The sequence below is a fragment of the Morone saxatilis genome, unplaced genomic scaffold (genome assembly GCF_004916995.1).
Source record: "Morone saxatilis isolate NCDOM2014 unplaced genomic scaffold, NCSU_SB_2.0 Contig2, whole genome shotgun sequence".
NCBI lineage: Eukaryota > Metazoa > Chordata > Actinopteri > Moronidae > Morone > Morone saxatilis.
In genome coordinates this window covers 27,191,282-27,203,820 of record NW_023339762.1, presented here as the reverse complement: position 1 = coordinate 27,203,820, position 12,539 = coordinate 27,191,282, and the positions used below count along the sequence as shown (strand labels likewise).

The 12,539-nt window shown below is 46.5% G+C and overlaps 2 protein-coding genes across 2 annotated transcripts in view; both read right to left on the bottom strand.

Annotated features, from left to right (window-relative positions):
* Window positions 1-2,537, bottom strand: part of nox5 (NADPH oxidase, EF-hand calcium binding domain 5) — an 11,356-nt gene extending 8,819 nt beyond the window's left edge. The window contains exons 1-3 of the mRNA XM_035665748.1: window positions 2,427-2,537; window positions 2,259-2,317; window positions 1,129-1,324 (exon numbers count right to left, since the gene is read on the bottom strand). Of these exons, the coding sequence (XP_035521641.1) occupies window positions 1,129-1,324; window positions 2,259-2,317; window positions 2,427-2,537 (366 nt within the window). The remainder of the gene's footprint in view (window positions 1-1,128; window positions 1,325-2,258; window positions 2,318-2,426) is intronic.
* An 804-nt stretch (window positions 2,538-3,341) lies between these two features.
* Window positions 3,342-10,434, bottom strand: rpgrip1l (RPGRIP1 like). The gene is made up of 16 exons (XM_035665747.1): window positions 10,142-10,434; window positions 9,509-9,608; window positions 8,936-9,079; window positions 8,544-8,649; window positions 7,740-7,886; window positions 7,519-7,592; window positions 6,987-7,126; window positions 6,746-6,852; window positions 6,183-6,233; window positions 5,926-6,105; window positions 5,624-5,741; window positions 5,085-5,537; window positions 4,809-4,951; window positions 4,168-4,513; window positions 3,546-3,805; window positions 3,342-3,458 (listed from the first exon to the last, which is right to left on the bottom strand). Exons 1-16 carry the CDS (start codon window positions 10,410-10,412, stop codon window positions 3,342-3,344), a joined length of 2,757 nt encoding a protein of 918 aa, XP_035521640.1. The 5' UTR covers window positions 10,413-10,434.
* Window positions 10,435-12,539: the final 2,105 nt, after the last annotated feature.

Below are 12,539 nucleotides of genomic sequence, written 5' to 3'. Positions count from 1 at the left end.
ATATTCAATTATATAGTATATATTAATATGTAGAATAGTGCATTTTAATCACAAGTCTCTTACTGTCGAGACAAAAATCATAAATATTAGTCACGTTCTTTAATGTACATTAGTTAGCTCGTGTCTAGCCGCTAGCATATCCATCGATACTATCTTCAGCAAACACGCTAACGTTAGACCAACAGATCGGCTGGAGTTGATGAGCTATCCTGACGCCTGTGTTGTGGACTCTGTGTGGACTCTGTGGTTGGGATCGGTGTTGCCGTGGTGACTCTTTGTTGTGGACTCTGTGTTTGTGGACTCTGTGTTGGCTCTGTGTTGGACTCGTTGTGGACTCTGTTGTTGGACTCTGTGTTGGTGGATCATGTGTTGTGGACTCTGTGTTGGTCGCTCTGTGTGGACTTCTGTGTTGTTGGATCTGTGTTGCTTGACTTCTGGTGTTGTGGACTCTGTGTTGTGGACTCTGTGTTTGTGGACTCTGTGTTGTTGGACTCTGTGTTGGATACTGTGTTGGCTCTGTGTTGCGATCTGTGTTGTGGACTCTGTGTTGGACTCTGTGTTTGGATTCTGGGGTGTTGTGGACTCTGTGTTGTGGACTCTTGGTTGGACTCTGTGTTGTTGGACTCTGTGTTTGGACTTCTGTGTTGGACTCTGTGTTGTGGACTCTGTGTTGTGGATTGTGTTGTGGACTCTGTGTTGACTCTGTGTTGTGGACTCTGGGTTGTGGACTCTGTGTTGTGGGACTTGGTGTTTGGACTCTGTGTTGGACTCTGTGTTGTGGACTCTGTGTTTGTGGCTCTGTGTTCGTGGGACTCCTGTTGTGTGGACTCTGTGTTGTGGACTCTTGTGTGGACTTGTGTTGTGGACTTGTGTTTGACTCGTGTTGTGGACTCTGTGTTGGGACCTGGTGTTGGACTCTGTGTTGTGGACTCTGGTGTTGGACTCTGTGATTGTGGACCGTGTGTTGTGAACTTCTGTGTTGGATCTGTGTGGACTCTTGTGTTGTTGACTTGTCTTGGACTCTGTCTTGGATCTGTGTTTGGACTCTGTTTGTTGGACTCTGTGTTGTGGACTCTGTGTTTGGACTCTGTGTTTGTGCGACTCTGTGTTGTGGACTCTGGTGTGGACCTGTGTTGGACTCTGTGGTTTGGCACTCTGTGTTGTGGACTCGTGTGTTGGACCTCTGTTGTTGGACTCTGTGTTGGTGCTATCTGGGCGTTTGGACTCTGGTGTTTGGACTCTGGGCGTGTTGGACTCTGTGTTGTTGAGAGGAGAATATGGCTCTCTTGGGGGATCATAAATGTCACAACCTTTGACCCTCTCCCTACATGAAACACATAGAAACAGGTCACAGGCGCAGAGGGAAACAAAGCTACACTTACAACCTGTTCCTGTCTGCTGATCACAAACCTGATCAATAATCGGATTATTATAGAGACACAAAAGGATTGTTAAATGCTGAATGTGCTGGTCTGAAGTTTCTGCGTTGCTGCTTCCTTCAAGTCGGCTCAGACTCGCTGACTTCCTGTTTGTACACCAACTGTAATGGAACTGAACAACACAAAACCGCTTCCTGAAATGAGCTGCTCGCTCTGCGTCTCTCAGGTGTGTGAAATGTAAACAGAGGCGGTCACTGACCTCCCTCCCCGCGCCCTTTCGCTGGGTTAACAATGACCCAGTCATCGCATGTCGGCTGAGTCGATTCGCTCTGTCTCTCTGGCGCCGGCGGCCTCCTGCGGTCTGGGAGGGAGGCGTTTAGGGTGAGGAGACAAAAGACAGGAGCAGGAAAGTAAAATGTTTGAGGCAGAGTAATGTTTCTCATTAACAATTTATGAAGCCACATTTCAATATTGATGTAGCTCAGAAGGAAACACAACACCTGTAAGACGGGGAGCGGCAGGGCGGATATTGTTGTGTTAACTGTTCACTGGTGTTAATGTTTACTGTGTTAGTTTATTCTCTTTCCTTGCTTCCCACACACAAAACAAACACAGTAAAATAAACACCTTAACGGTGAGCTTCACTGTTGTTTTACTGTTAAAAATAAATTAGAACTATGTCCCACTCTCACTGCGTTATGTCCAGGGTAGTCTCAGTGTAACAACCCCCCTTCCTTTTACTGGCTGTCTGCCCAGTTCCTCACAGGAATGAATAACCATGCTTGCTATAATCAATTACGTCCTCACCGTTGGACGATTTTGTCCTCAGAGATTCAGAGTCGCTGGAGTAAGGAGGCTGAGAGCGGTGACGGGACCAGCCTGTCCTTCAGAGACAGAGGACTTTCCTCTTCCTCTCTTCCTCCTGCAGCTTCTGTGACCTGCAAAACCACAAGACAGCTTCAGAGAGCATTGATTCACAGAGCATGTCACAGAGCCATTTGGATTTACAAGATTTTTTCATAATAATGATTGTATATTGATTATTACCTTTACAGCAGGTGGATGAGCGTCTGTCTGTCTCTGCAGACACACTTTGAACCTTTGGCTGCTGAGGCTGTCTTCAGCCTGACATTCACAAAACAGGAACATCAGACTCATCTCTGCTTTATAATAAAATCAATTTTATATTCCACGTTGGGCTTCCTGCCAGGTTTCACAGTAATGAAATCTACGACAGAGACACCTGCTTTTACACATATTAAACATATTAAACATGATACACATTATATAACACAATACATAAACACTATATTAAACACATATTAATCACCAATTAACCATAATAACACATATTAACACATATTACACATATTACACATTAATAACACATAATAACACATAATAACACTATTAACACATAATAACACATATAAACTAGTTAAACATATTAACACATAATAGACAACATATGTAAAACTATTAACAATAGGTACACATAATAACAAAAAAAACCATAATAAACATTATTAACACTATTTTAACCATAATAACACTATAATAAACATATTAACACATAATAACACATATTAAGACACAATTAACACATAAAACACATATACACATATTTAACAACATAATAACATATAACACATATTAACACATAATAAACACATATGTAACACATAATTAACACATAATAACACATAATACCACATCATTCTTTGTTATTCATCAGTCTGTAACGTGATCCAGTGAGAATAAAGTCGCACGGTTTGGAGGGTCAGTGTTAGGTGTTCTTACTAACTGCAGGGTGACACAGGATTTACAGAGATTGGTTGAATTTACGTTCCTTGCTGTGACTTCCTAGAGGAAATCCCATCTGGATTCCCTGATGGTGATGTGGATGATACCGCCCTGTGTGTCTCTTTCACATATGAAGCACATATAAACGGACATTCAGGCTCACAGTCGCTGATCTCTCACCTTTCTGTCTGCAGCTGTTGGATCTACAAATGTGACTTTTTTGGCCGCCGGTCCGTCCTTCACTTGTGTCTTGTGTCTGAGCTTTGGCAGCGGAGCCTGATGGTGAGAAGACATTCAGATTAAAGCTCACAGGAATCCACCTTTACAGGTAGTCTGACAGCACACCATCATTTATCTCCTGACCTTAGCGGCAGAGACCTCGGGCAGAGAGGTGGAGACACGATTCACTTCCTGCATCGTCTCATCGACGCCCTCGTCTCTCTCCTCGTCCTCCTCGCTCTGCTGTTCCTGCTTCCGCTTGCTTGCCGTCTCTTTCGGGATGAACTTGGGCTCTTCGACGGTCATGATGGAGCCTGGAGGAGGGAGGTACGTGAACTTCCACCTCAGAGTCACTTCAATGTGTCCGGCGGGGAGTCCAGAGGGATCGGTCAGCTCGAACACACCTGAAGGAGACGAGAGAAACAGTCTGACTCCTTACACTAAAGATTCACACATAATGAGAGAGTCTGGACCATTAGCTCCATGCTACTAACTAGCTCGCCGTTTACAGATCAACCAACGGCAGACCCACACCGCGCAGCCAAGACACAGCCAGCCGGACAACCCCAGCCTAGCTTAGCTACAGTTAGCTAGCTGGATGCTCCTGCCTGTTATCCAGCTAAAATTGTGTTGTTGTATTTATTTCCTTTAAAGTAATCACATTGCTTTCTTGAAAAATGAAGATCATCAATTATCAAAATAATCAATTAATGGTTTCAGCTCTAAAACAAACAGATGATCTGATGCCAGCAGAGTAAACCCTCACCAGTGATCCCTTTGTCCTGGGCCAGGGACAGCAGGGGCACCCTGGCCTTCCCCAGGTACACGTCCATCTGCTCCTCTTTGTAGTCGAACACGTAGAACTGCAGGAACTCGGTCTTCAGGTACTGGTCTAGACCTGCATCCATCGGGACAGAGTAGGACTTGAGGTCGTTGAAGTCGGGGTCGCAGCAGTCGTAGGCGGTGGCGGTCGGGTAGTCGGGGAAGTCGGAGAACTTGTAGACCACGTAGGGGCTCGGCTGCTGGGAGCTTCTGGACTGCAGGTCTCTGCAGCGCTGGACTGTGATGTGGATCTCGTTCCAACCGCTGCTGCTGCTGCCGGGAGGATGCAGCTGATGGGTGGACAGAGGTGAAAGGTTCATGGAGAGGGTAGTAGTTTATTATGTATAATTACAGATTAAAGAGTCCCGTAGAACGCAGTAATTATTATTAGTTATGATAAACAAACCATTAAACACTATTATAATACTGAAATGTGCAGTAGCCTCAGTGGATGTTACACAGCACAATGCCAGACTCCTTTTACAAATCTTGTTATTTAACCTTTTTAAGAAAGGGGCCTAATGCTGATTCTGATCTACAGAAATAAATAAAAAATCGCTGTAATAACGTTTTCTGTGCAGGTACCTGTGCGTCTTCGTTCAGTGCAGTGTGGACATAGCCTGCAGCCTTCACCTTCTCTTTATACAGACGGATGGTCTCCGTCATCGGGATCCTCAGCCTCAACCAGTAATCCACGGAGCCGAAGGACCGCACCTCGTCAGACAAACCTGAGGAACACATCTCAGTTATTATATCATCCCCACAGTCTCATATAATACACTGAGTCTGTATAGCAGCTGCGTTACGTAACCTCTCAATAGCACCGCCAACAGGAATGGTTAGTTTGGAGTAACCACTCACCAACCAGCGGTACGGTCCCATGAACCTTCCCATCCTGCTCCAGCAGCTGCTGCAGGCGGAGCTGAGCGGTGGCCAGAGTCCTCCAGTCCAGACCCAGGGCCTGATGCAGCTCCACTGTGACGGAGCACCTGTGCAGATAGTCCAGGAAGTGGTCGTCCATGCTGACCACGTACTTAGATGTGAACCCGTACGTGGGTTTCTGGCCCGTCGCCACCGGAGTGGAGTGCATCTCGAACAGGTAGAAGGAGTAGGTGCAGAAGGTGGAGGGTTGGTGGTCGCCCAGCGCCTCCAGGGCGGACGGAGAGAGCGCCGTGCCGACTATCTGAAGCTCCAGGAGGTTCTCGCCACGCTCCAGATGAAGAGTGTCATCGAACTCATCGGCCTCTTCTTCGTCTGTGACGTCCGGTTTGAAGACGTAGGTTTTGGTGCCGTAGGCGATGTCTCTGAGCTGAGCTGAGGAGGACAGAGGTGAGTTACCGCTCACTGTTGTTCTGTTCTGTTCAGGACAAAGTACCAACAGAGCCTGGGTCAATAAATACCTTCCAGCTTCCTGATCTTCGCCGCCCTCGCGTCCAACAGCTGAGCCTGTCGCTCAACCTTCTGCTCGTGCTCAACTCTGTCAGCGTCTATCTTCCTCAACACGGCTTCCAGCTCCGCCTCGGTGGTGAGAGAAGATGAAGAGAAGATCCAATATAAGTCCACTGAGCACTGACACTATCAGAGGCACCCACTGTCTGCTGGACCACGGTGGCACTGACAGTGACCAAATAATGTTACAGCTTTAATAGAATACACTGAAAGAAAAGAACAATAAAGGTAAAGACCGACTGCAGCCCTCCACCTTGTAGTCTCTGCAGATCTGGCTCTCCATGCTGAGGAGGTTTCTGGTCTTCTGCAGCTCCTGGATGGTTTCGGCGTGAGCGGCTCGCAGCTCCCGGACGGCGCTCTCCGTGCCGCTGCTCCCTCCCTCCTCCACCTCCTTCAGGAAGCCCAGGTCCCCGTTCTTCTGGGACTTACGTGTCTGTGGGGGGGCGACGTTTATATATTAGGTTATATAGAAAATACATAATAAATCATTCAAATGTATCTTCCTGTTACCTTAATGAGCAGCAGCGCCTCAGTGAGCTCGGACACATCGTACTCGTTCTCCTTCAAACAACACAATGTAATCCATTACACAATGTAATGCATTACACAATGTAATCCATTAGTTCCTGAAGAAGGTCTGAAGATGTCAGACACTAATATCAACCACACGCCATACTGTCATCAATTTACAATGTGACTGAAAACTATAGGTTTCTACTCTACTGTGCTTTATTACATTTTATAGATTTTATGTGCATGTTAAAGCTCTGAAAAGTGATAAAGTCCACTCCAGAACAGGGCTCCTGCACTGTCTGACAGTTTGTATTCAACCTTTTCTTCTGTTAATCTGCAAAATGAAAAAGAAACACGCTCTATAGACGAGGGATGTGTGTGATTAGTCGACCAGTTAGTTAAATGTTGTTAATCTCATTAGTTGTCAGCAGAAATACTAGTGTGTTAAACTAATGATTCTACGTCATTAATGAACTGGTTAATGAGCCCCAGCAGGCAGCAGCCCCCCGTCCCTGCACTAATGCCCCGTCCCTGCACTAATGCCCCTGCTGGTTTTTTACCCTGCTGTGGAACTTCAGACGGTCATTTAGTTCGTCCAGCTGCTGCTTCTGTTCCAGAAACTGGATCTGAAGTTTCTTATTTTCTTCTGTCAGCTTCTCACTTGTTTCTGGAAACAAACAATAATTAAATCATCAACATTTATCTATTTAATATTAGTATGATTACAGTCAGGTAGTCAGTCTTCAGACAGCAGCTCTACAGGATATAATAGATATTTATAATATGAAGTTGGAGCAGAACCTCTCTCAGCCTTGATTTTATCCAGGATTTCATTTTTGTCGACGAGGTCGGCCTTCAGCGCCGTCTCCAGCTGGACGATCTGTAACTTCAGCTGCTGCTCCTTGATCTGCCATTTCTGCTGCCACGACACATCCAACGCACTGGAAACACACACACACACACACACACATAAAAACTGTGAATCACTGAGAAATCATATGATTGTGTTTCCAACATAGATTAGCCTAGCATAGCATATCTCAGTACAGGAAAGGAGGATGTTGACTGAGTCTCAACTGTGATTGGACACATATATGGTGTTAATATTATTATATAAAATGAAACTGAAGACAAATGATCAGATAAAAATCTAATACATTTTGTTTTAATATATAATAATAAAATATTTCCATTTTATTGTAAAAGTGAAACTGAAAATATGGAAACAGCCTCATTTGTGTTTGGGAGCCAAAGCCTGAAGCTGCAGCCTGAGATTATAAACTGAGATTATAAACAGGATGGTGCAACCTGAACTACTGAAAGTATAAAGTACCTGTTGACCAGTTTGTCATTGTTGTCCTTCAGCAGGTCTCTCTCCTGCTCCAGCTCACTGATCTGCTCCTGCAGCTGGAACAGACGGAGGAAGAGTCTTTATATGATCCACTGACTGCAGAGAGCTGACACTAATGATAATCAGCTCTATCGGAGATCACAAAGAGTCTACGATGAGCTGTTCTCAGCACAGCTAGCAGTCAGGAGATCCTGTAATATCACCTGCTCCATCTGTATCCTGGCTATGTTGGAGCTCTGCAGCTGTTTCTCCAGGTCCAAACTCTTCAGCCTCTCGTCTTTGAGCTGAGCCGACAGCTCGTCCACCTTCGCCATCGCTGCGTCGTGACTCGCCTTCAGCGTCCTCTGACTCTGTAATCACATGTTAAACCCTCTGGTGGGTCAGTGTGTGCGAACCAACAGTGACTGTATCTACTGACTGTTGGATGTATGTGGAAGGTATCCTGCTACAGAGGGAATATAAAAGCCCTCTGACAGCAGCTTCAGTATGACACCTTTCACTGGGTTCCCGCTCTGTTTAACAAGCAGGTGATTGTCGGTTATCTGCTGGGAGATTATTGATTGATGGGCTGTTACTGTTTGTTCGTGGTTAACTTAGGAAGTGTGATGACCTGTTTGATTTTAAATGTAAAGTCTATAAACTCAACAGACCGTCTGAAGTTTGTCTTGTGATCCAACAGAGGGCGCTCTGCTCTCAGCTTGACCCACAGCTGTCGACCTGCCAGTGAACGACTAATGTTCTGTTCTTTACGGCTGAAATGGACGACAGTAGTGAGCGAAGACTCCATAATAATATATATTATATATTATAATATAATAATCTGTACCAAGTGTTAATGGATCATTTATTCTAACTCGTTTGTGCTGTTTGTGACCTTAAATGAATATTATTGATCACATTACAATCAGACATTGAGGATCTCTGCTGATGATGGATGAAACCCACAGATTGAGCTTGGGTCTGATGAAGATGAAGATGATGATGAAGATGATGAAGAGGCTCCTCACCTCCTGCAGCTGCAGAAACCGTCCCTCCAGCTCCGTCACGGCGTTGGACCTGTCGGCCAGCTGCTTCTGCAGTTTGATCATCGTCACGTTGCTGCTGACATGTGACCTGAGAGACACACCTGTTACTGTGTGTGTGTGTGTGTGTGTGTGTGTGTGTTCATAACAACAACTGATTAAACTCCTGATGTGAGCTGGTTGTTGTTTACAAACATGCAGTATGATTGATTGATGCTTATTGGCCATATTTCACTAATATCTGGATTGATTGTGCTTCCTGGTTGGAAGATGTGTGGAGCGACAGGAAGTGAGAGCTGCATTAAAGCTGCATTAAAGCTGCATTAAAGGGTCAGTTCAACCATAATAATACTGATAATAATACAGCAGCACTCTACCTCAGTTTGGAGGTCTGCTGCTGTCGGGCCTGCAGGAGTCTCTCCTCGTATTCGGCCTCCTTCCTCCTCAGTTCGTCCTGCAGCAGCTCCGCGGCTCCGTCCATCTCCTCCATCTGGTTCCTCTGGAGCTCGATCACGTTCTCTCTGGTGAACCAACAACAGCAGACAGTTAGCTCACTACAGACACAGCCAGGTGGCATTAATAACCTGCATTATTAAAGTCCCAACCAGGAACTCTCAGTGTGTGTTGATTCTGGAAGCCCCTGTGGACAGAAGCTGTTTCCACTGGGGAAATATAGAAATATACCATCAGCTCTCTGCTGTTTGTTTCTGCAGCTCATACAGAGGCTTCAGTATCACACTGTGTGTAACCAGTATAACATTGTTAGTTTTAAGAGGCAGAGAGACAAAGAACAGAAGGTCAGAGGTTAAACTAATGTTCAAATATTATGTAGCTGTATATATCACACAGTATTAATCAATATGGATGGAATATGGATTATTGACCAGCTGTGTTATTTCTCAACACAACAAACAACAACAGGAACCTTTGGAAGAAGAAGAATCACTCACAGGTTGCGGATCTCGGCCCTCGCCTCCTCCAGCAGGTTGTGTCCGAATCGAGGGAGGAGGCCAGTCGGAGGTCTCCCGCCTCCCTCCAAACTCCTGGTACCTGCAGGAGACCAAACCACAGCGATGACTGTTCTACCTGCTCGCTGTCCGTGACGGTTAGAACCAGATTATTGCAGGAAAAACAAACAGCAGGAGGACAAACGGAGCTATAAAAAATACAGGAGACAGTTAAATAAATACTGGATTTATGGACTTTATGCTTCACGTGCAGTTTGGAGGAACTCTTCACCGGCTGGTTTCAATCTATTTACACTGACAGTGAGGCTTTGGCTAAAATCAACACCGTTCACCGTTCATCATCACATTAGCTGGGGAAGCTAACTAGCTAACTAACTAACCAACTAACTGACTCCACTTTCAAGATTAATACAGGACAAATACAGGGAAATAAAATGATTCAGAATGTGACATGTTTAAGATCATTTAAAAAGGTGTTTTAATGGCCGTACTTTCCTTTCATACATCGGTGTTTAAATGTGATGTGGAACCACAGATCGGTCTCCAGAGGTGGAATTGATAACGTGTGTATAACATGACTGTCGTCCTTTAGACCAGCTCAGGTGTGTCACGTACTTTTGGGTCGTGTTTGAGGAGGGGAGGGGGCGTCATCTCGCAGCTTCTTTAACCCAGAGTTGACTCGTGACTGCACGTGGCCGTACGCCGTTGGCCTCCTGCTCTGTGAGTTGATGAGCTGCTGCTTGGCCACAAGGAGGCGCTGTTTCAGTCCCTCGTTCTCCGTCTGCAGGCCCCGCACCTTCTCCTGGAGCTCCTCCATCATCTCCTCCATCTCCACGTCTCGCACCCTCAGACCCGGCTGGCCTCCACCCGCCGCCAGCTGCTCCATACGGCCGCGGTCCCTTCACCCAGCCGCAAACAAGAGAACACCCAGCCTGAAAGGGAGGAGAAAGAAGAAAAGAGAGGAAAAGGGGGCGGGGGAGGAAGAGAGAAAGAAAGAAAAAGGCAAACAGAAGGAGGGGGAAGGGGGGGGAGGAGGAGGAAGGGCTCATCAAATCAGTGGAGAACCAAATGGTAATATTCGAAAGAAAGTCTTGTATATTCTGTGGTGCCCAAGCTGTGTGTGTGAGTGTGTGGTGAGTGTGATGTGTGTGTGTGTGTCAGTGTGTGTGTGTGTGTCTGTGTCTGTGTGGTGTGTGAGAGTGTGTGTGTGTGTGTGTGTGGTGTGAGTGTGTGTGTGTGTGTGAGAGCTGTGTGTCTGTGCTCTGTGGTGGTGTGTGAAAGTGTGTGTGTGTAAAACCATAGTGGAGTGTGTGTGTGGTGTGTGTGAGACAGCTGTGGTGTGCTGTGTGTGTGTGTGTGTGACACTGTGTGTGATGTGTGTCTGAGTGTGTGTGTGCTGTGTGTGTGTGTGTGTGTGTGTCTGGTCGTGTGACTGTGCTGTGTGTGTGTGTGTGTGATGTGTGCTGTGAATGATAGAGAATAAAAGAGATGAATGAAAACAAGGATGTGTAACACAGACACAGAATGAGAGTGATGTGCAACTGGGAATGAATGATAGAAAAATAAGTAGAGAAAATAAAGTAAGACATAGGGTATAGTGATGAGGAGGGGGTGGTGGTGTGATGAAAGATGAGACCTGTGTGGAGGTGTGTGTCTGTGATGTGGTGTGGTGTGTGTGGTGTGTTGTGGTGTGTGTGATAGTGGATGTGAGATGGTGTGTGTGTGGTTTGAGTGTGTGTCTGTGTCTGTGTGTGTGTGTGGTGTGTGTGTGTGAGTGTGTGAGTGCTGTGTCTGTGTGTGTGGTGTGTGTGTGTGTGTGTGTGTGTGTGTGTGTGTGAGTGTGTGAGTGTCTGTGTCTGTGTGTGTGTGTGTTGTGTGTGTGTGATGAAGTGTGAGTGAGTGTGAATCTCACTTCTTTGATCTTCGTCGTCCTGCTTTGGTGAATGTGCTGATTTGAGGTTGCAGGGTCCCTTCATTGAGCGCAGAACGGTCCTCCAGCCTCCTCCCTGGACACGCCCGAGATGTCCTGTGCGTCCGAGCCATTTTGATACAACCGACGAGTCCCTTTCACCATAAAAAGCAAACTTTTTTTAACCATCAGGGATTTTGGAAGCTTTTTATAAACACAGTGCTAAACAAGGCATTCAGACCAGAGAACGTAGGAGAACAGTAGGAGGCAGTAAGAAAGTTAAGGCAGACAGCTAGGAGGCAGTGGAGACAGCTAGGAGACAGTAGGAGGCAGTAGCAGGGGCAGTAGGAAGACAGTAGGCAGGCAGTCAGGAGACAGTAGGAAACAGTAAGGAGGGCCCAGAGCAGCAGTAGCAGGCAGTAGGAGGGGGCAGTAGGAGCCAGTAGGGACAGTAGGAAGGCAGTGGAGACAGTAGGAGGCAGTAGGAGGCAGTAGAGGCCAGTAGGAGACGTAGGAAAGAGGCAGTAGGAAAGGCCAGTAGAAGACAAGTAGGACGACCCAGTAGGAGGCAAGTAGGCAGACAGTAGGAGAACAGTGGCAGGCAGTAGGAGAGGCAGTAGAGGGCAGTAAGCAGACGCTAGGAGACCAGTAGGAAGGCAGTAGCAGACAGTAGGGAGACAAGTAGCAGACGAGTAGGAGAACAGTAGGAGACAGTAAGAGGCAGTAGCAGACCAAGTAGGAGACAGTAGGATGGCAGTAGCAGAACAGTAGGAGACAGTAGGAGGCCAGTGCAGACAGTAGAGACATAGAGGCAGTAGGAAAGACAGTAGGAGGCGCAGTAGGCAGACCAGTAGGAAGGCCCAGTGCAGACAGTAGGAGGCAGTTAGGAGGCAGTAAGGAGGCCAGTAGCAGACAGTAGGAGGGCCAGTAGCAGAACAGTAGGAGGCAGTAGGAGACCAAGTAGGAGAGCAGTAGGAAGACCAGTAGCAGACAGTATGGAGCCAGTACGAGGCAGTAGGAGGCAGTAGGGAGTACAGTAGGAGCCCCAGTAGGAGAACAGTAAGCGAAGTAGGAGACAGTAAGCAGGCCAGTAGGAGACAGTAA

Excerpts from the sequence above, each read along its gene's own strand:
- rpgrip1l (XM_035665747.1), bottom strand. The coding sequence starts at position 10,412 with ATGGAGCAGCTGGCGGCGGGTGGAGGCCAGCCGGGTCTGAGGGTGCGA. Across the intron at positions 6,234-6,745 it reads GTCTGAAGTTCCACAGCAGG|GAGAACGAGTACGATGTGTC; the intron begins GTAAAAAACCAG and ends TGTTGTTTGAAG. Across the intron at positions 3,459-3,545 it reads CCGAGGTCTCTGCCGCTAAG|GCTCCGCTGCCAAAGCTCAG; the intron begins GTCAGGAGATAA and ends TCTCACCATCAG.